Source organism: Mustela nivalis (assembly GCF_964662115.1).
Source record: "Mustela nivalis genome assembly, chromosome: 12".
NCBI classification, from domain to species: domain Eukaryota; kingdom Metazoa; phylum Chordata; class Mammalia; order Carnivora; family Mustelidae; genus Mustela; species Mustela nivalis.
The window spans coordinates 92,304,453-92,330,382 of NC_139031.1; the positions used below are offsets into that span (position 1 = coordinate 92,304,453).

At 47.6% G+C, this 25,930-nt stretch overlaps 1 protein-coding gene across 2 annotated transcripts in view; it reads left to right on the forward strand.

Annotated features, from left to right (window-relative positions):
* Positions 1-25,930, forward strand: part of ABCA13 (ATP binding cassette subfamily A member 13) — a 321,989-nt gene that overhangs the window by 63,279 nt on the left and 232,780 nt on the right. For both annotated transcript variants that reach the window (XM_082692779.1, XM_082692780.1), the window contains exons 17-23: positions 1,903-6,684; positions 7,946-9,754; positions 13,922-14,028; positions 19,172-19,290; positions 23,493-23,656; positions 24,387-24,466; positions 25,152-25,273. In XM_082692779.1, the coding sequence (XP_082548905.1) occupies positions 1,903-6,684; positions 7,946-9,754; positions 13,922-14,028; positions 19,172-19,290; positions 23,493-23,656; positions 24,387-24,466; positions 25,152-25,273 (7,183 nt within the window). The remainder of the gene's footprint in view (positions 1-1,902; positions 6,685-7,945; positions 9,755-13,921; positions 14,029-19,171; positions 19,291-23,492; positions 23,657-24,386; positions 24,467-25,151; positions 25,274-25,930) is intronic.

A 25,930-nucleotide genomic window follows, 5' to 3' on the forward strand; every position in this document is an offset into this window, starting at 1 on the left:
TATCCCAACAGGCTTCTGTAGGAGCAAACTACAACTGTATTTAGAAAAGTGCCTTATAAACTGTAAAGTGATGTAACAACACAGAGCCGTACTTCTACCAGTGGTTCCAGTTACTTCTACTGCAGCCCTTGCTCACACTGCTCTTTTTTTTTTTTTTTAATTTTATTTACTTGAGAGAGAGAGGAGATTGAGAAAACGAGTGGGAGGAGGAGCAGAGGGGGAAGCAGGCTCCCCACAGCTGAGAGCCCAACACAGGGCTCCATCCCAGGACCCTGAGATCATGACCTGAGCTGAAGGCAGAGGTTTAACCCACTGAGCCACCCAGGTGCCCCAGCTGTGCATGTATTTCTATGCAAGGCTGGACTTGAACAAGATCCGTACGGAATTCCTAATAGCACAGCTTTCTCGTTCTTGCTGGAGAAGTTCCTTGGAGAATGTTCTCAGTGTTTCCTGGTTCAAAGTCGCTACTCTCTTGCAAATAAGAGTAAATTAAATGATGGCGTGCCCCTCCCTTGAGCGTGTGCTTTCTCTCTCTCTCTTGCTTAAATAAATAAAATCTTAAAAGAAAGAAAGTAAACTAAATGAAGACTGTACCTTCTGCTCCCAGATCCCAGCTATTAGATGGGAGAAAGCAACATTCATCGTTTCATCTCTTTTGTGTCTGTCCTGTCTCAAGACTGTGCCTTAGCCGACAGGATTATAGAGTGAAAGAGGTTTAGGAAGGAAATCAGCCTTGAAGGTATTAGTAGCCAATACTGGTCAAAATCCTTATCCACAATTTTTCAATGTGTCTTTCGAAGTCTGGACATGAAGGCTTTTCTTACGGGGGCCTCACAGCTCCTTCCACAGTGCAGCCATCTCAGGTCTCACTGCTGGGAGTGTTCATGAGTTGGGGGTCTGCCCCAGTCCCCACAGGTGGAGGGGGCATTAATACATACCTGATACATGAACCATGTCATCTTTTTACATTTTTTAAAATATTTTACTTCTTTTTACTTAGAGCAAGAGAGCGAGCATGAGCGGGAGAGGGGCAGAGGGAGAAGGAGAGAGAGACTCTCTGGCAGACTCCAGGCTGAGTGTGGAGCCCCACGTGGGGCTTGGTCTCACGACCCTGAGATCGTGACCAGGGCCAAAATCAAGAGTCAGACTCTCAACCGACAGAGCCACCCAGGTGCCTCCCCCGCCCTTGTTGTCTTTCTAAACTCAAGCACATAGGGCCCCAAGGATTTAAAGAGTGGACTGGTGACTCCCGAGTTAGTGGAAGTTAGTAGACTTCTCCACATATGGACCTCCATTATGGGTGTGGACTTGTCGGAACCCCTGAGGTGCTCTTTTGAGAACTGTGTGCATTTTACAAGTAGTCACCTGGAGAGAAAGTACACTATCTAAAATCATGAGTTTCTGGGCACTTGAGGGGCTCAGTCAGTTAAGCATCTGCCTTCCGCTCAGGTCATGATCTCAGGGTCCTGGGATGGAGCCCCACATTGGGCTCTCTGCTCAGCGGGGTGTCTGCTTCTCCCTCTCCCTATACCCCTCTTCCTGCTCTAGCCAAGACATTCTGAGACACAACAAGGAATCGAATCCTCAGATTCTTCTGGCATATGTAGCAAACTTACCTTTAATGATCCTTCATATGAAATCATGGAATAAAATAATTTAAAATGCATTGTTTTTGGTGCAGGAGGCAGATTTTAAGCTACATATAGGCATCTGCATTGTAACTTTCTACTTTGGAATACTCACAACAATTCAATTCCAGTTGTGAAATGTACTGTGTAGCAAACAGTCCATTTATGTTTTCCTCTAAATACATGTATTACTTTGAAAATTTGATACATTGAATTTGTCTTGAATTTATTATCTATTTATTTGGATACTAAGACAATTCCATTAATATTGTAGAGTCTTGAATTCCACAAAGGAACTTCTCATGATGGAAAAGAAGTTGCATTCCCTCGAGGATGAGGAAATAAACTTTTTTTTATCTTTTGTGAGATTTTTGGAGGAATTATTGCCTGATGCTTTCGACTCGCCCAGCGTGCCCAAATTCCATGACCTCCCATCTCTCAGTGAGACTCTTCTGAACACAAGCCACTTGTGGGTCAACCATTCAAGAAGTTTAGAGAGCGACACATCTGCTATTGCTACTCAGAAACTTTTGGAATTTGGCAAAGCGGTGATTGACAAAATAGGAATTCTTGAAAGTCTCTGGATAAAGAACGAATCAGATAATATTTTGAGGTTCATGGAATTAGTACTTTTTGAAATTGATCCCAAGCTCCTGGAATTGTGGATGTATGGCATTTCAAAAGAAGAAAGAGTCAGGCTGGAAACCGTGTCTACACTTCTTAATTTTTCTGTCCCAGAAGATGAGAGGGTCCTTATCAAGAGCCTTAACTTTTCCCAGTTGTTCCAGTCAGACTGGCTGCAATCGCAAGCTATGGAAATGGACTTTGTACATTTGAGTGAAACTGTGATAAGCAGTCTCTATGAGCTCGGATTTCTGAAGGAAGGACAAGTCTTTGAAGCTCTAGACACAGTCTACGCTATAAGGAATGCGTCTGAACTTTTCTCAGCCCTTTCTGAGCCCGAAAGACAAGCCGTGGACACGGTCTTGACTAAGATATATCTAGACATCTTCCAGGACAATGATTCAGCTTTGCTTCTGAAGATTTATGCTTCATGTTTTGAATATATTTATAAACTCTTGAGCATTCCAAGTACAGAGGCTTTGCTATCTTTCCTTGCACAAACCTCAGAGCGCATCTTGGATATCATAAAGCAATTTGATTTTCAAGACGTCAGTAAAGCATTTGAATTTTTGTATGAGACAACAGGAGTTCTTGAGGGACTTTCTGAGGGGTCTCATTGTCAGCAGTTGCTTTCAATTTTTAACTACTTGGAGCTTCAGGCCCAATCCCTGATGTCTATTGAGGGCCCAGAACTGGAAGTGATTCCTGCTACTTTGACAGGCCTCAAACAGCTGCTCCTCGTAGACAAAGATTTCCGTATTTCCTTCTTTCAATACATGAGCCAACTCTTCAACGAATCAGTCAAAGCCCCATTGGGCAATGAATGCTTTGCCTTGGATGATAAGAACATCTTTTCTGTGAACTACTCAAAAGATAGAGGGTCTTTATTTATTCTTCCATGGACACAAATTCTTTCCAACCTCTCAGCAGACGGCAGGACGTTCAATGAGTTCATGGCTGTCCACTGTACAGTCTCATGGCTTCAGATGTGGACTGAAATCTGGGGAGGCGTATCTCATCTCTTCCAGCTTGACATGAATGTTTTCACTCCTCTCCATGTTGGTCTCACTCAGCTTCTGGATGAATTGGAAAGTGATGTGAGAATTTCTGGAAGCTGTCCGGGAATGTTTCCCACCCATCGTCCTGCCAGACTCATATTGGATTTGTTTAAAAATGTAACTCAAGCTGATGGCTTTCATGATTGGGATGATTTTTTGGCTCTCAGAGACCTCTGGGTAGTATTAGGTGATGCATTAGTTAGGGTAAAGTCACTTAGCCCCGAGCAGGTAAGGAAGTCCCTTCTTACCATGGAAACTGCCCTGCATCAGCTAAACACATTTCCATTAAACACAAATGCAAGCAGACAGTTTTTCTATTCTCTGCTTGACGTTTTCATGGAATTGAGCAATACCTCAGCATACATCGACAGAAAGGTACAACTGATAAATCACTTTCTTACAAATAACATTACAAATTATGGAGTGAGGCTGGACAGTATCATCACGGAGTTAAGAGAAACAATGTTATTGCTTCGAAATGTGTCACATGACCAAGACTTATTGTCCTGTGCTGGGATTTTCCAAAATGTTACCGAGTTTATTTTGGAAGATGGTTTATACGTAAACATGTCACAGAAGACATTACGTATTCTGGCCATGTTAAATTCCACATTTTCCTCCGAGGACACGATTAGCAAACTGAAGGGATGTGTTACATGGATAGACATCACGAACCATCTGTATGTGATATACAACTCCAGCGTTGCACACAACTATCCTCAGGGTAACCGGAGGAGTTTCAGAGACGTGGGAGACAAAATTAATTCTACACTGAAACTTGCTACTTGGATTCTCAGTATGAAGGGACCTCACTGCACAATGAATAAGTCAGATACAAACTGTGTGAATATTGTATTGAAAAATATAACCAACTTTCTGAATGCCATACTCACCGAAGTCTTTGAAAAAGAAAAGGTACCCAAATTTGAGATCTTGCTAACCCTTTTCAATGATTCCACAAACCAAGTAAGGATGATTATCAACAACCTGACGAGAGACTTTGATTTTGTATCTCAATCCAACTGGACGCATCTTACTGAATTAATTCTAAGACCCCTAGAGTTGTCCGATGACATACCTAGCCAGTTTACACATCTTTGGCAGCATTTAGTAGCTCTGGGGAAGGAAATTCAGAAACTTATGAAAGGTATTTCCACTCACCTCCTAGAAAATGACTCCTCTTCTACATCTGAAAAGTATCTAAACCTATTTGCTACCAGTTCAAAAGAAAAGGATGTCAACAGGTTAGGCCATTCATTTTATCATCTAGCCAGCTACCTTCTCTTCAACCTGTCTCATGATCTCCAAAATCCACCACCAGTAATGTCCCACAAAATCATGAACGCTGTAGGTCTTACCATCCAACTGATTCGGGATGTGTTCAACTCCCTGGCGCCCTCAGTTCTTCACAATGTTCCACAAGATCTGGGTGATATTCAAGTTTTCAAGAAGGTAGCATCTCTCCTGCGCACTCTCAAGAAGACAGACATAGACCTGCTGGTTGACCAACTTGAACAAATTAGCGAAAGCCTAACAGATTTCTTTAAGAATATCAGTAGCTTAGGTACCCACAATCTGGGGACCAACCTGCTTGTAGGCTTGGTGGAGAAATTTGTAGACAGCTCACATTCTTGGAATGTCAATCATCTGCTGAAGTTCTCACGCTTGTTCCCTAAGGACGATGTGAATGTCGTGGTAGATGTGTACTACATGCTTCCTCATGCTGTAAGGCTCCTGCAGAGGGGAGTTGACAAAAACATCACAGAACTCCTCAAGGATGTCTATAACTTCACGCTCCTTCATGGCATAAGCATTTCCAATGTCACCAAAGAAGACTTTGCTAACGTGATAAAAACTCTTTTGGACACAATTGAATTAATAGCGGAGAAACCAGGAATTCTTTCTGAGGCTTTCATTTGCCTTCCTGTGGTTTGGTGCTGGAATCACACAACTTCTGGGTTTCAGCAGAATCCGAAGTTAGAAGGCTGTAAATCCCAAGAGCTCATGTCATCTTCCTTTTATACCAAAGTGGCCAGCCTGCTCGACTACCTCCATGTCTCTCCCCCAGGTGAAGGTTTACAATGTTTGGACGAAGGTTCACAGAAGGCGATTACGAGGAAGATGGTCTGTGTAATTCGTGAACTAGTGGACTGGAATTCCATTCTTCTGGAGCTTTCAGAAGTCTTCCATGTTAAAATTTCGCTTGTGAAGACCATGCAGGAATTTTGGCATAAAGTGTTACCATTTGTCCCATCTTTTGAAAATCAAAGCAATGGTAGCATCTCTGAACTTTGTCCCAGTGGCCCCATAAGGCAAATTGTTTCACAAATCATAGCAAAATTTAAAAATGTCAACTTTACAAAAATTCCATTAGATGAACACATTCTTGATACACTAGCTAGTTTAAACAAGATCCTTAACATCAGTGAAGGCACAGAGGCATCTGCTCAAAATAAGATTTCCTTAAATTTTGAAAAGATCATGAAGTTGCCTTCTAGGGATCAGCACCTAGAAAAGAGTACCCATTCTCTAGACCCTCCATTTGAGACATTTCTAGATGCAAACCTGACAGGCAGTAGTTTAGAAGCACCATCAAGTTTTACTAAAAAAAGAGAAAAAACTTTCAACTCTTCTTACTTTGAGGATCTAGGGATTGAGCTTGAAGAAATCATGGCCAATCTAAGCCACAACTTTCCTATCAAACCCCGGCTTTCTGAAATTATCAAAGAAATTCAGATGCTTAATTCAGAGACTCTTCAAAATGTAACTTTGCAACTTGCCCATTTTTTCGAAAGTCTGGGCTCATCGTCATTGAGGATATCAGAAGTCATTGAAGATTTTCTGCTGGTCATGAAAAACTGGCTTCGTAAATGGGCAAAGGAAGATGATTCTGGAATGATTCAAACATTATTTTTGCTTATGGCCAATGAGAGCTCAATTGATGATCTAGCTTTTTTGACCAAGGATATTGCTACCTTTTGGGGGCTTCTTAAAACCATTTCTAGGGAAGGTAATTCTGATGTTGACCATCTTACGCAATTGCTAAGCCAAGAACAGCTAACTAATTTCTCACTTGTTCAATTCCTTTTTGAACGTTTCCTAATTAATTCAATCAGTAATTTAACTGGGAAGTCTCCAGAGGCAGCCTCAAATTCAAGTGATACTGACCTTCACATAATGAATTTCATTAAGCTCACCTTGAACAGGACACAGTCAGAAAATGGTGAGAGAATAGTCCTTCCTCCGAGAAGAGTACTGGATTTCATGGAACAGGTTTTGGAAACATTCTTCTCATTTTTGCTAGAGGAAAATTCTGAGAATAGAATATCTCTTCTGCTAAAGGCCTTCCACAAAGACATCGTTGCAGAGTTGAGGTAAATCTTCTTTTTTTTTTTCTTAAGATTTATTTCTTTCTTTGAGAGAGGGAGAGAGAGAAAATGCTTGGAGTGGTGGAGAAGGGGCAGACGGAGAGGGAGCTGAGCAAGGACCCAGACACAGGACTCGATCCCAGGACACCAGAATCAAGAGCTGAGCCAAAGGCAGACGCTTCACTGCCTAAGCCATCCAGGCACTCCCAGCATTAGTTTTTATATATGTATATGCATACACTTAGTCATTATTTGAAGTGATGTAGTCACTGTCTCATCACCAGTGGGGCATTTAAATATTTTTATTCCAGTTAATCTAACATTTTATAACTGGTGGTCACATTATGTTTCTCTCATATTTATTTTTTCTCCTTCTATTGGAAGCTTGCTGGTGAGAAGGCAGGAGGGATACTTCAGTTCACCCTGGCATGTCTGTATCAGTTAGGGCCTGGCCCCTGAAGTAGAACGAGAACAGGGATTTAATTCAAAGAACTGGTTCGTCCGCTTGTGAGCACCGGCTAAACAGGTGCCAAGGCAGTAGTGCAGGCTGTGTGGAGGGAGACACAGGAGAGTTGTGGGGGGCAGGGTGATTGGAGAGAAGAGCAGTTGCTGTTGGGGGTTGCGAGGTCAGGGAAGTTTGAAGCCGGCGCTGAAGGCCCTTTGACTGATGAAGTCTGGCCCACCCAGGACAAAATCCCATCTTCTTATGTCTGAGTTTACTCATCAGGGGCATTAATCACACCTGCACAATCGTTTCCCAGTAGCACCTGGGTTAGTGTTTATGTTGCACACTGGCTATTGACTTCCCTTCATCCTCCACTCTCCTGAGGGAATCCACTGAGACTAACATTAGTTAGTTAGTTAGTTAGTTAGGGGGTGGGCTGTCACCCAGCCTCGCCTCGCTAACGTGGTACAGAGCCATCACCCATCTGAGCGAGTTGCTGGGACTTCGAACTTTCAGAAGGGTGTTACCTCTTGCAGTGAGAAACAAGTTATATGGACTTCACCTTCCTGGCTTTTCTAAAACTGGAAGTCTGTGGCTTTTGAAGCAGCTAGGTTGGAGGCATAGCGATGGGGTTCTCTGTGAAATTCCTCCACGCTTCTCATTATTTGGCACCAAAATATTAATTTTCATCTGGAATGTGTGTTAGCGTGTCATCTTGTAGTCAGTGTGATTCCCCCATAGTGCTGCTGTGACACAAACATAGGCCTCTCAGTTCTGATCCTTCCACTGATAAACATGAAATTCAAAAATGTTTATTTGCAGTTTCGTCCCAAGGGATAAAATCCTAGAAATTCTGACACTGGATCAATTTCTTACCGCCTCAAAAAAAGACAGACTGATGAGCATTTTCTCAAGTTTAAAGGAGATTCTAAATCATCTAGTCAAAAGTTCATTTATTTTAGACAATGGACAATTTCATTTTGATCATCATCGAGGACTGAAGTTCATGAGAGATTTATTTAATGCTCTTCTAAGGGAAACCCCAGGGAAAAATAAGACTGAAAATAATTCGGAGTTTCTTGCGGCCGTGAGTCAGTTGCTTTTCCACAGGAACAGCTCTGAGGATCTCCTCCATCTCAGTCACAATCTTAGGTCAGCTCTCCAGCTTGTGAGAGAAAGTTCTACAGAGGTAGCACATCTCCTGGACGTGCTTGTACACTCTCCTCATGAGGGCTTCCGTGACTTGTATCCTACACTCCGAGAAGTTATACTTTCCAATCTAACTAGTTTGCTTTCCTTCATAAATAATTCATTCCCTCTAAGAAACAGGGCAACATTAGACATTACCAAGAGATTGCTTGGTGTTATCTCAAGAGCTGGTGGAGAAAGTGATGCCCCAGAACCTCTCTTGGAGATGTCTGATACCCTGACCATGCTGGTGAGAGACATTGCTGACATGAGAGACCTTGCCACCTCGGTGACCTCCGCTGTGGAGCTTCTGGGGCTAGCCACAAGAGTTGCCCGGAAGGTGGCCACCATATTTGAAACTCATTCCATCCCCAATACCACTGATGCTATGAAATTCTTTGACACTCTCTATACTGTTTTGCAACAAAGTATTCGAAATGTTGTGAGAGAAATAGGTACTTTGAAGAACGTAGACCATTTCACATCAGAAAATATAAGCAACTTGTTGACACCATTTCTTGACTTGGCTTTTGGGATGATTGGGGTCAAACCTAATATTTTGCAAGACTCTGATGTTAATGTGTCCACAAGCACATTCTCATATATGAACCAGTCCAAAGACTTTTCTGATATTTTGAAAGAAATCACTGAATTTTTAACTTCTCTGAAAAGCAGTTTGGGAGACATGGAGCATCTTGTGGTAGCTTTTAATAATGGGACCCAAATATTTGCGATGGATTCAGTCAGCATATGGGAAGAAGTTTTGGATTACTTAGTTCCTATAAATAATGTCATCAACCAGATAGACTTCTTACGTCCTAATCCACTTCCCAATGATAGTTACCCTCAAGATACAACGTGGGAGAGAATCCAGGAAGTGATCCTGGTTTTGGATGAAATGCTATCAAAAGACATCATGGAAATTGGGACTTACTTGAGAAGGGTGATTGATTTCACCTTGGAAGTTCTCTGGAGTGACTTAGAGAAGGATGACTGGCGTGTCTTTAATCTGTGGCTGGCATTTGCTGAGCATCCAGATAACCTTTTGAAAGCCATAGAAACAGCTGGGGAGGTCTCCGGTGGAAGAGATGGCCCGAGTGGACCTTTGTTTTCCAACATGTCTTTGATTCAGAATGTAACTCATCAACAGCTTGAAGAAGCAGTCCAGATCGTGTTAAAGAGAATGGCTCTCTTGAGGAAGGAGCTTCCCCTAAATAACTCTCAGTGGATAAATGCCGCGAGAACTTTGTTCCAGCCCATTTTTGAGAGTCTTGTTCATGTAGCCACTGGAAAGAAGATACCATTGGAAAAAGGAGAGAGGACCAAAAAGGTGACGGCTGGTTTTCCTTCCATCCTCCAGCTGTCATCAAGTTTCGAGCAATTCCTGAAGGGATTAATCGCATTGATTGAGTACTGGCAAGAGGTCCCATTGATGGATCAAAGGTAATGAAGCCCCCGATTCACTTCCTTTTTTCCCCCCTTGCAGTAACTGCAAAACAGGACTCTGCAGGAATGGCCTGGAACCAGGTAAGGTATGGTTCTGGACTTCATCTAGATTGCATGCTGGAGTCAGTTCCAACATCCAGTGACTCGAGTCTGGTGTCTTCGTGACTTGACTTGTGATTTGGCATTCTGATATGTTTTGGATTTATCCAGAGGTGTTTGACAGTCCATTATTCTATTTTCAAAAGTAAAAACTTCTTGTTCTCTTCACTTGTCCCGCGTTAGGTGCATACACAGTTTTTCTGTTTCTATCCTCTGGCTGCCAAAGATCCCTCTGTTTGGTAGATAGGTAAGAGTGTAAGACTATGCGGTCCATGCAGACAACTGTGCTTTCAGCTGTAACCACCATTGGGAAGGGACAGGCAGCTCTTGGCTTCTTTTCTCTTTAAAGATTTTATGTTATCTCTGCACCCAACATGGGGCTCAAACTTACAACCCCGTGATCCAGAGTCATGTACTCTACCGACAGCCACCCCGGCTTTCTCCCTCTTTAGGTTCAACCCAATGCTGTGGTTGATCCAGCTCCAAACTCTGCCCCATGTCTGAGAGACAGGTGAGGGGAGCCCTGCTCTGATCCTGTCATTCATCGTGTTCTGGAAGTTTCTACTATTTCAGGTTGGAGGATTTGTGTCCTGGGTGTGCAGAGTCTCTGAGACACTGCTCTGTCCCAATCCTTCCTTTTTGTGTGTGACAGTGCCTTTGGATGGCTTGTGGTCCCTGCCTGCTCCTACCTTTCTCTTCATCCCACGGGAGACTGGAGGTGCCACCAAACCCTCACTCGTCTGCCAGAATTTGACCTGTTTTCTGCTGGTTCTGTTGCAATAGGGCAGTGCCTCAATCCAGCCGTTTTTTATAACTTGGCAGGATTTCCTTGGTTAGTGAGACGAGGGTCTCCTGGCTTGAAGAACTATCACTCCTCTGACATTTGCACACTGCCTTCCAGAGCTTTTCGCTTCGCCTCTGCACTGCCTCTGATCCCACTCCCCACTGTGTGGGATAGTACACTCTGCTCTGAGTTTCCAAGTGAGCTGGAGGCAGTCTTGGCAACACGTATACTCCACCAACACCAGTTTTCACTGGATGTTTCTGGTTCTCCAGGAAGGGCATTTATACCATCCACCAACGGTAGGAACAAATGGGCTGTGCACTGGCTGTGTGGCCGACACCTGGTCACTAAGCTCACAAGGCTACGTTCCCTGTGTCCTCTGCTAAGCGATTACTTGCTTTCCTTCTCTCCCTGTTTTCACTCTTCTTATCATCGACTTCTTCCATGGGGATGATACAGAATGTTCCCAAGAGGCCATCAGATTGCTCATGGGTTTGAGGTCTGATGGAGCCCTTCTCTCTGTGGTGGGAGCTTGTGGGGCCAGCAGCTCACCTGAGAGCAGGTGCTCCTACCTGCCTACTGAGGGCCCACGGTCTACCAAGATGCCCAGGTGATTTGTGAGCATGCTCTAGTCTTTCAAACGCCACATTCCTCATATTGGGGGCTGGGAAGCCCAGATTTGGAGCAGTTCGATGTCTTACTCAATACAACACACCCACATCACAAGGAAGATGGTGGCCTTTGGTGTCTGTATAGAAAATGAAATCATGTTCCTTTTGCTTCCAGGTCCATGATCTTTTAGGCACAACTAAAATGTAATAATTAAAAATCCCACAATTTACCAAAGTATGCACTACCAGATGGTGACAATTACACAGCTCTACACACCATCATGTTTGATTTGGCCCAGAAATGACAATGATAAATGTTTGTCTTTCTGAGGCACTAAAACCCAATTCAGGAGTAACTATTTCCTGCCCCCCAAATATCCTCCAATTCCCCTGTATTTTTATTATACCTAAAAATAAAACCTCTCCATTTTGTTCTCTATTTTAGAGAAACCCACTGCCCTTGAATCTGGCTTCCCAAGAGGATTTTGTATTATTTTGTCTTACCTTCAAAAGCATCAAACAATGTCAGATCTTCTTGAATCTGCAATTAGCTGGTATAACTATAAAGAAACTCTACTTTTTTTTTTTAAGATTTATTCATTTATTTGAAAGAGAGTGCACAGGAGAGAGGGGTGGGGGGTGGAGAGAAAATCTTCAGCAGGCTCCACACTGGTCATGGAGCCTGATGCAGGGCTCGATCTCGAGGCCCTGAGATCCTGACCTGAGCTGAAACCAAGAATCTGACGCTCAACCAACTGAGCCACCCAGGCGCCCCAAAACTGCAGTTTTTAATCACCTCAAGGATGCCCACACCCCAGGCAAAAGTGCACAGAATCAGTAAACTCATTCTCGTCCTGATAAATACACACACACCACCCCCATGCTGAACCTTCCACATTAACATGCGATAACTGTGTTCTCTAAGGACTGGGGGGATTCCCAACCATGGACAAACAATACCCCGTCTGGAGAATATCCACATTTACCAGGACAGGTGGCGGTCCCTGGTCCCATTAGGTGTGTTGAAGGAAGTGGCTCTTTGGCCATTTGGAGTCAGCTCCAAAAAGCAGGATGGATTTTAAACTTATTATTTTTTCCAGAAGGTTTCACTCCTTGGGGAAAGTAAATTTAAAACAGCACACTGTAGGAACATTGCCTTGCGTTTAAACAAGCAAACAAACCCTGTTCTGGTGGTCACAGTGTTCTGGAGAATTCCGAGTGAGGCATGGACTCAGGCTTGTGATGTCGCCACGTCGGTCCCCTCGGCGTGCACGCACTTGACTCAACCTGGTTGACTCAACACTGAGTTTCTAGAAGCTGAGAGGCTTGTCGATCTCCAGGCCTCAGCAAGGATGTGCCTTTTCAAGGAATTTTGGGGAATTTCCATGGGCAGTTGTACCCTTCATCGGTCAATGTGACCCAGTGTCAAAAAAAAAAAAAAAAAAAAAAGAAAAAGAAAAGAAAAAAAAAAGAATATACACACACTTGGATATATTGGCAGGTGCTTCACAGGTGCTTCACAGGTCTCGTTACTTACATACTCAGTTCTGTCAGACGTTGAGGATAATTTTGAGTTTTGGAAACAGTGTTGGCTCATTTAAGTGTGACGCAAAAGCCATTCAGGGTTCAAGAAAAAATTCCTGAGCCCTTTTGGCCAGTGGCATGATGGCAGAGCTGAGCAGGAGCCCTGCTGTGTGGGGGGTCTCAGCCCGTCCAGAACCGCTGCCGTGGTGGGCCAGCCCTCAGCAGCCACCTCCGTGACCCTCTGCAAACAGTAACGGGCTGTGACTGATGAGTTCTGGGAACTACATGGCATAGCTGGGGCCACAAAGTGAGGCCACAGATGGAAAAGAGTGCCGCCTGGGTGCTCTGCCTTCCTTGGGGCGGAGGGTGGGAACCTAAGGTTTTCTAGGCTCTTTCTCTCTATTGGTGAGTTTAAAGCCTAAGAGAAGGCACATAAGTGCAGGAAGAGGAGAAGTGATGGGTGGGAACGGGCAGTTACCAAAGTCAACCTGGATCTTTCAAACAGAGGCTCCTCTGTGGGGTGTGTCTGGTAATGTGCGGTTTTGAGATACCTTTGCATACATTTGCCACTAAAGTTTGCACTGGGCACTTGCATTACAAAAGGAAAAACCAGCCTTTAGGACTTTACAGCATTACTGCTTAGTAAAAAACAGTGGTGTGGACGCTGTTATCCCAACACCACCACTGGACCCCATGAAGACCCACACACACACAAACACACGCACACACACACATGCAAACACACACACACACACATGCACGCTACACCTATTTTGCTGAAAGATAAGAAACTTACATACGAATTCATCCACTGCTGTGAGTTCTCTGCACATAAATAGTAAACCGTCAGATTTCTCTCCACTGGCTTCCCCTGCTCCCTTTCTCCCACCCTTGGCCCCAAGGAAGGCAGAACCTTTGCATTTGAGAATGGATCAAGGCAAGGAAAGGGCAGATAGCTGGCTTCCTAGCCCCGGAATCGATGCTTCCAGAATGGGGGCCCCAGTGTTGCTGAGAGGTCTGGATGGCCACCTGTGTGGCTGGGGTCTGTCATGGAGGGGGGACAGTGACAACTTTCTGTGTACAGCAGGGATGCACACGGCTTGCCAATTTTCTCCCTTTCATGCCATTGTCTGTTTTTTCCCTTAGCATGGAAATGTGTCAAATTTTCCAGCAGCTTCAGAAGCCCCCGGAAGCCATCGTGATCCTGCAGAAAGTGACGGTGCTGGTTCTCCGTGTGTTCAGCATCTTTGCAGGTGGGCTGTGCATGTGACAAGGGCCACACGTTGTCCCGTGCAGGCTTTCAGGGACCTGTTGTCCCAGGGATGGGAAGATTACCCCTGACTTTCTCTTAGAGGCCCGTGTGGCCTTCTTAGCCCCTGAGCTGGGCTTTGGTCTGCGTCTTTGCTCCTGGCACGCGCATCCTTGTCTCCCCAACCTGAACTCCAGCTGGACTCTGACTCAGAGAGGAGGGCAGCTCTTCTAGAAGGACGACCTCCCTCTTTCTCCGCTGGCAGGGATGCTGAGCAGACCTCTGTTGAACGTAACTGTAATGCCCTAGCTTCCACATCTCCCTCTCCTAGAGTCGATGCTGTTAGGCCGGAGGGTCTCTGCAGAGACAGTGGGTGCAGAGACAGTGGGGTGGGTGACAGTGGGTGTGGGGACAGTGGGTGCAGGGCAGTGGATGTGGGGACAGGACCAGAGTCCAGGAGTGGAGGATCTGAGCCTCCCCTTCTGCAGGGCTGCCTCTCCCCCTCCCCCAGGAGGCTGCCCAGGTAATCACTCTAAGGCATCCCAGGTGAGGCAAAACCCAGCTCCATGCCCACAGGAAGGGGAATCAGCCCAGGTGGGGCGGGGGCTTCAGGATCAAACAGGCTGAGCCCTGGTCCTGCCCGGCAGCTTCCTGCTCAGCCCTCCAGAGTGAGAGCCATGCCTCATTCAAAGCACAGATAGGAGGAGGTACATAAAAGCAGATGGGAGCCCAGGTTGTCTCCCTGGGCTTGTGTGCTGTGGGTGCCCCCTCCCCCCACACTCAGCCGCCCCGCACAGTGCCAGCTGAGGATGAGAAATAGTAATTTAGGGACCAGCACAGGGATTGTTTAGGCTAAGAAACAGGGAAAGGGGATGTATGCATGCATGCGTGCACACATGCATGCCTGTGCGTGTGTGTATGTGTGTGCATGTGTGCGTGTACACGCGTGTATGCATGCGTGTGCATGTGCCACAGAGGTAGGGACACATCTGTTGATGTAAATGAAACCCCAGCTGGCATGTAGATCTTTCTCCTTTTTTAAAAAAGGAATTCTCTACTTCTGATTCGAGATGCTGTGAATGATGGCAAAATTCTGTTGACTTACCAAGCGTTGAATATCTGAGCACACCCTAGGACAGGCCACACATGTTTTCACGCTCAGGTCAATTGCAAATCGCATCTTTTACCTGCGTCCCCAGGGCTCACCTGACATTGGGTCTAGCTGCCTTCAGACGCAGAATGATTCAGACATTTCTCAGTCAAGACGTAATGGCTGAAGTCTAATGTGATGACTTTTAAATGAATTCGATGTTCCCTATCAGCTGGGTTTATGTTTCCTCCGCCATTCTGCAGTGCAGCCCCTAAAGGAAGGTTGCAGACTTGACATTAGGTTAGAATTAATTTTGGATTTGTCTGTTTCATTTCAAGAAAACTCGGGCATGCCTGGGTCTCCTTCAGACCGTCGTCCACTTTCCTCATTAAACCGTCATGCATTTCTAGAATAGGAGGGGGCCGTGACAGGCGGGGACAGGTGTCAGCACCAGCCAGCGACGATTGGTGGGTGGGGGACCAGAAGGGGCCCAGTGACACAAAAGGAGTAGCACTCAGACCGGTGACGGCTACTCTTGGAAATGGAGTATTTTCAGGACCCGAGTCAAATTCGGTGTCCTCGTGAGGACAGCTGTCGTTTTTGTCCTCCAGATCTGATATCTGAAATTGTGAGGATGTCTGCACGAGGGTGGGGGTGAGGCCTGGGGGGCTCCCTGAACCAGAGGACTTGTCTTCTTCAACCTTCTGGTGTCCCCAGTGGGTACACTGAGGCCCAGACAGTGGCAGTGGGTTGCCCGGGACCTGGAAGTGAAGAAGTCAGGGCGTCTGGTGGAGAAGCCTGTGGGACTGGGGGAGGCGCGGTGGGGGGGTGTGTCTGGAGAGGGGGTGGGACTGCCAAGCCAGAGGGGGGCTCTGACGTGTCCCAGAGCCCAGAGGCGCCCCTGCAGGTGGGTGGGAAGAGCCGGGGCTTGGAGCTGGGTCTGTAGAAGCAGCTTGAGGTGCAGCAGGCATGGATGGGAGTGTGGAGGGAGACGCTCTGGCGGGCTTGCAGGTTCCCGGCCTCAAGGGTGGTCCCTTCAAGGGTGTGCTAGAAGCAGGGGCAGATCTGACAGACCCACACATCCTCCCTGACCAACCTTCCAGCAACGCCAGGCCCCGGTCCCCACCTGTCCCCCTTCCTTGGTTTACCAGGAAAGCGGAGGGTGGACCCGGTCGTTGCCTAAATCCATGCGGTCAGGGAGTCCCTTCCTGGAGCGTCTGGCCCCGTTAGGTCTGGGTGACATAGCTCCCGAACACGTTGTCCTGTCTTCTCCAAAGCAGAGGCTCCTTTTGTCCCCAAAGACGGATGCTGGCGCCTTACATAGCACGTTGCTCCTTTTGTTTGTGTTTTCATAGGCGATTGCTTAAGAGACACATTTTGCATTTTTTACTGTAAAGAGATCTGTTTTCAAAGTCAGAGCAACAGTGACATTAATGAGAAACTAAACCAATGAGGAGGGTTGCTTCTGAAATGCATGACTTCGGGTGTATCTTGTGAGGTCGGCATCCTGTGGGCAGTTGACCCCCTTGCGATGTGGGCTTTGGGACCGCCACCCCCTTGTGCAGTCAGATATTCTCGTATAATTTCTGATGCACCAAAACTTAACTACTAACAGCCTGCTGTTGACCGTATCCATAATATAGACAGTCAGTTAGCATGTGTTTTGTATGTTCTATGTATTATACACTCTATTCTTTTTAAAGTTTATTTATATAATCTCTACATCCAACGTGGGGCTTGAACTCGACCTTGAGATCAAGAGTCCCAGATCCACTGACTGAACGAGCCAGACCCCTCCCCCCAAAATACACTGTATTCTTACGCTAAAGTAAGCTAGAGAGAAGAAAGTGCTACTAAGAAAATTGCCAGGAGGAGAAAATGCATTTGTAGGCTGTCCTGTAAAAAATCCATGCATGTTGTAGACTCATGTGGCTCAAAACTGTGTTTTTCAAGTGTCTTCAGGAGTTCAAAACAGTTTTTAAAAAATTACTTTGGAGAAATAATATAATAATGTTAAGAAGCAGAACTGAGTTTTTTTTTTTTTTTTTGCCAAACTGAAAAAAAATTATTTTAAAGTTTTTGCTACTCCTGGCAATACATTTCATTTTGTATAGAGCAAGGCAGCAATGTTTACCAGGCATCTACTAGGTGCAGAGGTGTGTGCTAGGAGCAGGCAGTGACCTGGGACAAGACTCGAGCACAGGCCCTGGATGGGTGGGGGCAGCATGCATTTACCTGCTGGGGTGCGGTGAGGCGGGCTCAGCGCTGGCGGAAGGCAGGTTTCCTGAGGCAGATCTCTGAAAGACAGGGTCAGGAGAGGAGCTCTGGGCAGGGCAGGATGTGCAGGTGGCTTTGGGGAGTGGGAAGGAGTCCCGGGAATGAGCAGGGGTGGGGTGTGACTGGTGGCTGCACAACATTGTGGATACTGCCCCCATCCTTTGAGCAGATTCCTATTTCCAACACAAAATGAACAAATCTTTTAGAAATTATGCAAAAAGGAAGACAGTTTTATTCGAACCCAAGTGAGGGCAGTTGCCCGGATACACAGTCTGCCCAAGGAAAAGGGTGCTCCCAGGAAGGAAGGTGTGGTGTAGGCGTTACAGGATTTGTGTCCTCTCGGTGCCCATGGCTCTTGGTTGCTCTGCTTCAAAGAAGGAAGAGGTAGACCAGAGCGAGAGTGATGGGCAGCAAAGCACAGTTTACTGAGCAAGAGCATAGAGCTCCCGGAGAGGGAGGGGGGCTCTGAGAGGGTTGCCCCTGGAGTTTCTAAGTTTAGGGACTTGTATGAGCTCTTTTGGGGAACTTTCTTAAGCAATCAGGGCATGCTGAGTCGTGCCAACCCAGGCTTTGGTAACGTATCTGTCTAGCTGTCAGGTTCATGCCCACGTGCTGATGGTCTTTTTCTGCTGACATCTGCAGGCTAGGTCTTAACTGCCCCTCACCTGTGATACTGACAATGTTTTTGTGGTTGCCTTATTTTAGGATGTTTTGCAGAATTCATTTCTGCAAAGGCTGCAGAGCAGAATGTCAGTGTGGTCTTATGTACACTGCAGAACAGATGCTAGTGCTGTTTGATCTCAGCTGTCCTGATTCCCTATTTCCTTGTTGTGGACCCTGGCCCTGATCACCTGACTGTCCAACTCACTCCTAACCCAGGGTTGTATGGTTCTTATTACGTCAGTTCCAAAGCATCATGAAGAAGGATGTTCCAGAAAATTACAAACTCAACCTTCAGCTATTAGTATGTGTAAGGTTGTGAGATTTGTAGGTATGGGTACCTGGGGAGATTTTTACTCATGTCTTTAGTTTTAAATGTTTCTTTTTGGTTATTTGCTAAGGAAGCAGGTGTACCATGTGTGCCAGGGGAGAAATAGAGCCCCCTCTCTGAGGTCTGGTGAAGTCCTTGGTGAAGTCACTTGGACCTTGGTGAACGTTGAGTTACAGCTTCCCTGGGAGCCTGGGAGCAGGGCTCACCAGTGGGAAAGGTTGGGAATTTCCTTTGTCATTAGAATCAGCCATGTCCCATTAGGAGGAGCCCTGTGACTCAGAGGTGAAGATGAATTGGGGCTGGGACAGGGAATCGAGAGCCGTGGGAGGCGTTAGGAGCAGGTGGAGAGGTGGGCTGGGAGGTGTGAGGTAGGGGACAGTCATGGGGAGGGCCTCAAACCGACCATGTGAGGAATGCACCCCTCGAGCTGGGGCACTTTGGGGAATCAAAGAGGGCATTGGTCACAGCTACTCCCAGGGGAAGCCAGGGCCATCCTGGGCAGACCTGGTGAATGAGGTCCCTTTCCAAAGGGCTATAGAAGGATGGGCCACTGCGGGGGAGGTGGAGGGTGTTAATTTCTGTACATTCAGTTACTTCCAGACAAACACCAAATGCCAGGAGCTCAAAACCACAGCTTCCCCTTCATATTCTGAAAGTGGATTTTGAGGATTTAAGAAATGTTCATGAATTTGTCATCCTTTTGGGTCTTTCAGAAATGACTTGGGGAGAGCCCCTCAGCCGGGGAGAGGACCGTTGACCGATGACGTGTCCCTGTGCTTCCTCCGACAGAAAACCCTTCCTTGACCAAGGACATGCTGTGCGCTGCTCTGAGCTGCAAGCAGGGTGTGACTCGGCGGCTGATCATACCTGCTCTCCAGGGGGCCGCCCTGATGCACGACCACTACCAGGTTTGTCTTCTGCCACCGTCTTCCTCATGCCTGGCCACGTGAGGCAGTCTGCTCACACCCAGCGTGCTGGTTGTGTCCCTGTAACCAACAGCTGTGTTGGCTTGGCCACGCTGGAGGTTAGCCCATGGCCTTCCTCCCCTGGCTTCTGCCGAGTGAGACCGGCATGTTCTGTGTTCAGGACTCCAGCAAGCGGGTTCTTAGCCTCAGCGTCGTTGATAAGCCAATGATATGAACATCTGTGAGAGTCAGTTGTGTGCAGAATGAAGGTTCATCAATATCTAATTATTTTAGTGTGGTTTTAAAAAAAGATTTTATTTATTTGAGAGAGAGCGAGTACAAGCAGGGGAAGCAGCAGGGGAGAGGGAGAAGCAGGCTCCCTGAGCAGGGAGCCGGACGTGGGGCTTGATCCCAGGACCCTGAGACCATGACCTGCGCTGAAGGCAGATGCCCAGCCGACTGAGCCGCCCGGGTGTCCTGTGGGGGTTTTGCTGCTGACTGTGTCCTTGAGATGGCTCCCATCTCCTGCTCCTGTATGATGGCAGCACCTTACACGCCGCTGTGCCTCTCTAACCAATTTTGTATTCAGGGATGTCGCCTTGGTGGCTCAAGCAAGGTCACGGTGACACCATTTATACCGTGGAAATTGGCAAATTCTACAAATAAGATCTTTCTCCCTGGAGAGCTAGTTATTAAACACTGACCAGCCCACCTTGGGTTTTGACTCTTAGCACACATGGGTGAGCACCAAGAGCCCTTCGCTGTATGGGGACCAGCCTTAAGGCTTCCTTTTATGGACTTGGATGGGAGCCCAGTGGGCAGCCGCGTGGGGCCTTGAGCTGGAGCTGAGCCCGCAGTCATGCCTTTCGCCCACGGCTGACTCCCTTCCCCTGGGAGCCAAGGCCACGGGGCCCACCGGCAGGCCTGACCTGCTGGGGAAGGGTGGAGCACAGTGACGTCAGTCTGGCGACAGACTGAGCGCCTTCCTATCTATAAGCGCCTGACCTGTATGTCGTTAATGGTTTTTGTGTTCCAGCAATGCCACCCGAACGCGTGTCTGGGGAAAGCTGCATGGTCACAACAGCCGGGAGAAGGGTGCTGCCGAGGGAGGTGGGAGGTGGTCAGGCTACGCCCCCGGACATGGTGCGGGGAAAGTGTGAGCGGGTGGTCCCTGCATCGGACTTGGGAAGAGTCGTGACCCAGCACTCTTCCCTAAGGACATTGATTTATGAGACCATCCAAATCTTATCTCCGGGATGCGCAGATCTCGTCCTGTATTAAATGCAGACCCATAAAAAACCCCGACAGACGCCTCTTGAGTGCCGAGTGGTGTTTGCAGTCATAAAGGAAGGCGAACGCGCCTGCTTTCAAAGCTGCCTCGAAGGCTGCCTTCGTGCTTCCAATTACTAGTGGCTGTCAACAGCTCGGGCTGCCAACAGTTAGGTCCATCTGGAAAGCGAGCAGGAGTTCTTGTCTTTGATGACAAAAATAGGACTGGGCTGATCTCAGGGTGCGAAGCCTCTAGGACAGCTCAAGGTTTTCCAGAGTGCGAGGCTTTTAGAAACAGAAATGCTCCCAGGCTCCGGGGTGTGAAGTGCTCGGTGCCCCGCAGGGGTGAGCCAAAGGCACAGCTGTTTTTAGTTTTCTGGCGTCTGACAGAACGTTCTGACAGAGGGTTGCATTGGTGCCAACAAGGCATCGCCCCGGAAGGGAGCGCCCTGGCTCTCGGTGGTGGAAAACAGCAGCAGGGAGCTAAACAGAGATCAGAAAAAAATTACGTTAAATTAAGATGCACGTGCCCAGTGAGTTGAGACGTGGAGCATGTGGCTGGAACCCAGGTTGGGTTTCCAACCCTCTACCCAAGTCTAGCCCTTTGGACCCACCTGTGGACTGTATTGCCTCTGCACAGCAAGCTGGGTGCACCTCCCTGACCGGTTCCTATAGACCTCCGGTGGTCAGACCCTAACTTGTGCACTTGGTGGCCTGATCCTGTCCCCAAAGTCCAGCCTTGTGGATGTCAGCCTCGGCCTTTGCACCCGACACTCCTTGCACGGAGCGCAGTGCGTCTGTGACAAAGGAAGCCAGAACTCACCTTCCAGTGTCCTTGCTGCTGGGACGGGACGTCCACTGTCCTTCTCCACAACCCCACATATTTCAAAATCATTGTGTTGCTAAAATTAAGAATAAATCCATAGTGGGAATATTATAAATGAGTAGAATTACATAAAACTGGCATAAAATTACTGAATTCTGAACTAAAGGCTCTTTTCTAGGAAGGAAGGCATTTTGGGGCAGAGCCCCGGGGCAGTGGGCTTCGTTCATCCTCTGTTCTCAGAAGGGAGTTGTACCCTTCGTTCTGACTCAGGGGAATCCGTGCACCTGTGTGCTAGGCAAAGGGGCCTCCGCAAAGGGGGAATATTGACATGGGACCGGATGTCCCCCCCGCCAGTCCAATGGCTTTCTGTTGGCAGGCGTCCTCCCCGGGATGCAAGCCTCTGGGAGGCAGGTGATGAATGAATGGATGATTGGATGGACAGCTCTGTAGGATTTCTGTTCAAGCTTCACCCCCACCCCCAATGACTGGGAAAATGTGAACTTGGAAAGGGACTCATAATCCTGGGCAAGTTAGTGGGCACCCAGTGTGTGGTGGTCTGCTGGCTGGGTGGGCTCCCCCATGACACGGTTCCGAGGTACTGCTGGGTGCCCTGGTCCCGTGTCACTGCTCCCCGTGAGTGCTCCCCTGTTACCCTGGCAACTCCTGGGTCCCCAGGTGGGTTCCGCTCGGCTGTGTCTGGTGACTCCAGGGCTCGGGTACCATTCAGTATCTTCCACGATTCACTTTCCTTGGGAAATCGATGTCTTAGGTCTCTCTGCCCAGCAAAATGATTCATGGTTTCGTTTGTAAGAGAAACTGATGGTGGTTTTGAGGGACATTTTTACACGTTCTGTTGAGCAGAAATGCTATGTAAGGGTGGACTTACACTTGATTTTTTCCTTGCCTTCATTGGCAGAAGCTGGGGCCAGGTTTTGAGGGACATTTTTACACGTTCTGTTGAGCAGAAATGCTATGTAAGGGTGGACTTACACTTGATTTTTTCCTTGCCTTCATTGGCAGAAGCTGGGGCCAGGCTTCTGCCCTCAGGAAGAGTCGGGGGATGTCAATAAAATAAGATGACATGACAAAATTCTGGCGATGTGCCTCCGTTCTGTGCAGCAGAATTTCTGTGTCCAGGGAAGGCACTGGGACGCGTGTCTACGCACGCTGACACGTGGGCTGTTTTTCCTGTTCTTTTCAATTTACCGTTACTGTGTTCATCACTCAATTTTACATACGATGAATGTTTTGCATTTTATAGGTATTTCATGTAGGTATTACTCTATTTTGTGTGTGTGTGTGAGAGAGAAATGATTGGTATTTCATAAGGCTGAATCATGCTTCAAAGAAGATGCTAAGACAGGGGCGCCTAGGTGGCTCAGTGGGTTAAGTGTCTGCCTTCAGCTCAGGTCATGATCTCAGAGTCCTGGGAGGGAGCCCCAAATTGGGATCCCTGCTCAGTGGGGACCCTGCTTCTCCTTCTCTCTCTGCCCCTCCCCCCTGCTTGTGCTCTCTCTTTCTCAAATAGGTAAGTAAAATCTTAAAAAAGAAAAGAGGATGCTAAGGTAGCCAAGGACCCTAGAATTGGGCCTAGACCGGGGGTCTCACTGTGCTCCTCACCGAGGGAGTGGGCAGGGACCTTCAGGGCAGGGGAGACCCAGGATTTCCCCACGTTACCTATGGACAGCCACATACGATTTCTTCTCAGAAGTGGGCTCTGTGGCTGGGAACACTGCAAAGGTTCAGTTTTCAAACGAGGAATGAATGAACTCCGGTCGCCAGCTGGACGGTGTTCCTTCTCTGGCAGACCTTGGAGAGCACGCCACCCCGCCTGGACCGTGCGAGGCCAAGCCAGGACTAAGAGGCGGGATCTCCCGGCGCCCAGCCAAGGGCTCCTTCTGCCGCTCTGCAAGGGGCAGACGCTATTAGACCTGCTGGGACGTCCTCAGTCTCCAACACTGTGTTTTCCCAGGCGGAGGAGGCAAGCAGAATGCTTGCATTATATGGAGTCCTCGGGGTGGGCTGGGGGGCACACGTTTACCCAGAAATCAGGCACGAGCCTCCATGAACAAGTGTGTGTGTTTCTAACTGGATCTCTGCTGTTTTCTAGGAAATGCAGAGGATGTGGTCCTCACCCCTTCAGCTCAATTGTGAAGGTCTCAGCAGGAACCTTTCTAGCTCCTTGGAGAGCCTCAGGAGCAGCCTGGAGCACGCCGCTGACTGGGACTGTGAATGCCGGCCGCTGCTGGACTTGGCTCGGCAGCGTGTGCGCAAGTACGTATGTCCCGGGGCCCCCTGCCCGCCCCCATGTTTTCCTTCATAAGGAGGATGTCTTGAGTTTCTAAATCTCTGTTTGTCCATCTTGGACCATGATGGGTGCCACATACAGTGTCTAGACAGCAGCAGAGTTTTCCACGGCTGGAAGATTTCAGTGGTGAAATCTACGGGCGGCATTCACGGGCAGGCTCACTTTACTGATGGGCAAGGTGTGAGATCCAAGATCTGACGCTGTAACACGGTGTTCAGTATGTTTTGTCAGAGTGGACAAAGATTCTTCAAATTCCCTTCTTACTGGGTTAATTGTGTCCTGTGTCCTCCATGTGCAAACCAGTGGAAGAGGAGATCACACACTCTGCATTCTGCAAAAAGACTTATGCACAGAAAGAAGGGTTGTCGACTCTGTAATATCCCAACTTCTCACGCATTCCCTGATCTAGTCTCTCCGTTTTTTCCCCATTTATGAGAAGCCACTGACACTTCTTTGTCCTCCCAACTCATCTGGCCTGCCCGGGGCCCCAAGGAAACCATGCTGGGGTTGTGACAGTCACGGGCATCCCTGTGTGGAGGGCGTCAGGAGATGTGGTGTGTCTGATTATCTGAAGAACTTTCTGGGAATGTGATGTTATCCGGCTCATCTCCTGGAAACAGAGGCCGGATGGTTCACTCCAGTCTTGTTTCTGGTGTTTATCTTGCCTACGTTTGCTTTGATTTTCTGCCGTTTTAGGTTGGTCCAAATCCTCGAGAAGACCTGGTTGTCTGGGAATCCCGTGCTGACCCTTATCAGCAATTTCACAGTGACGGAGGGTAAGATGGGTTTCCTCCAGCTCAGCTCACTTACGAAGGAAGTGTGCTTTCTCCCACAAATACGTTACTGAAGTAGAACGTACAAAGGGAAGGTTGCACTGTATGTGACAAACTATTCAGAACTTGGCTGCTCTCACGTATTTGGGGTTAAGAAGGAAAGTTCTGGAATCCTGCATTCCCAAACCAGAACCGGGGTAGAAGAGAAGCTTTTGTGTCATCCTGTCCCTGCCTCCCTGGACAAGCCATGTGGTGTCCGTATGTCTCTGCTTTCCATCCGCTCTATCTGTACAATTCATAGCACCAACATGCCACTTGTGGAAGAGTTCTGGAAGCTCCTTATGTGATCCTCCTCTTGGTTAAAAAAAAAAAAAAGTGGGATAAGGAAAGACATAGAACGAGTCTTTCCAGGAGCCGGTCACTTCCCTATGAAAAAGGTCTTTGTAGAGTAAATCCTAAAATACACGAATCTTAGAGTGGTCAGGAGAGCAGGAAAGACCACATACCCTGGGTCCGTTTTATTTCGGTGTGAATGACCTCAGCTCCTCTAGGGTAGGGGACATGGTGTCCTCCAGTGTGTGCTTTGGACCGGACGATCCTTGCCAGGGTTTAGCATGGATTTGTGTTTTCACAGTCAATATTAGCCAGACGTTTATGATTACAGGATTTCCTTTTGACGATTTTTCAGATGTAAAAGTGAAAGATTTGGTGCAGAACATCTCCAAGCTAACTCATGAGCTTCAGTCTTCCATCCACATCTCCAACGAGACTATCCACAGCCTTCTAGAAGCCAGCATCTCCCGTTCACAGGTGCGGAGCTGATGCGCCTCTGTCCCCCCGCCCCCTGCTATCCTGGGGCCAGCCTGGCTCTGTGGTCTCTTGTCCCCTGCCTCTCCATCCTGTGCCAAGGGGCTAGTCGCAGGCAGAAAGGACATGGGAGGGCAAGCCAAGAGTGAGAGTATGTCTCTCTTGCATTCGAAACTTGGGATCTTTAATTTCATAACATTGTCTTATTAGGGTTAGAAAGCATAAAATTGGCGATGATATTTATTCCCGTTATTTCTAGCCTTGATGCACGACACCCCCGGAGGGTCCTGCTTGTTTAGGTAGGGGTTGCAGAATTCTCAAAAATATGCGAAAACAGAAACACATAGAAAGCTCTAAACATCAGCCGTGCTAGTCTTTAAGTCAAGAATACCTGTGTGCTGTCTGTGTGCAGAGCGGGCGGCTTATCACACAAGCAGGTGAGCGATGAGCTGTGTGTGTCCTGTCCACGATGGCCAGGACACAGGGTCAGCACACCGAGAGAGGGAGGAGAGGCACGTGTGCTGGCTGGTGGTGGGTGCGGTTTGTGCACAGAGGTGGGGAGAGTGAATCCATGCCCCCCGCAGCTGGTATCACCGGATCCTTGGCTGTTGGTGAGATAGCTTTCCAAGCACTTCTAGTTGGCATCTACTCTCTCCACTG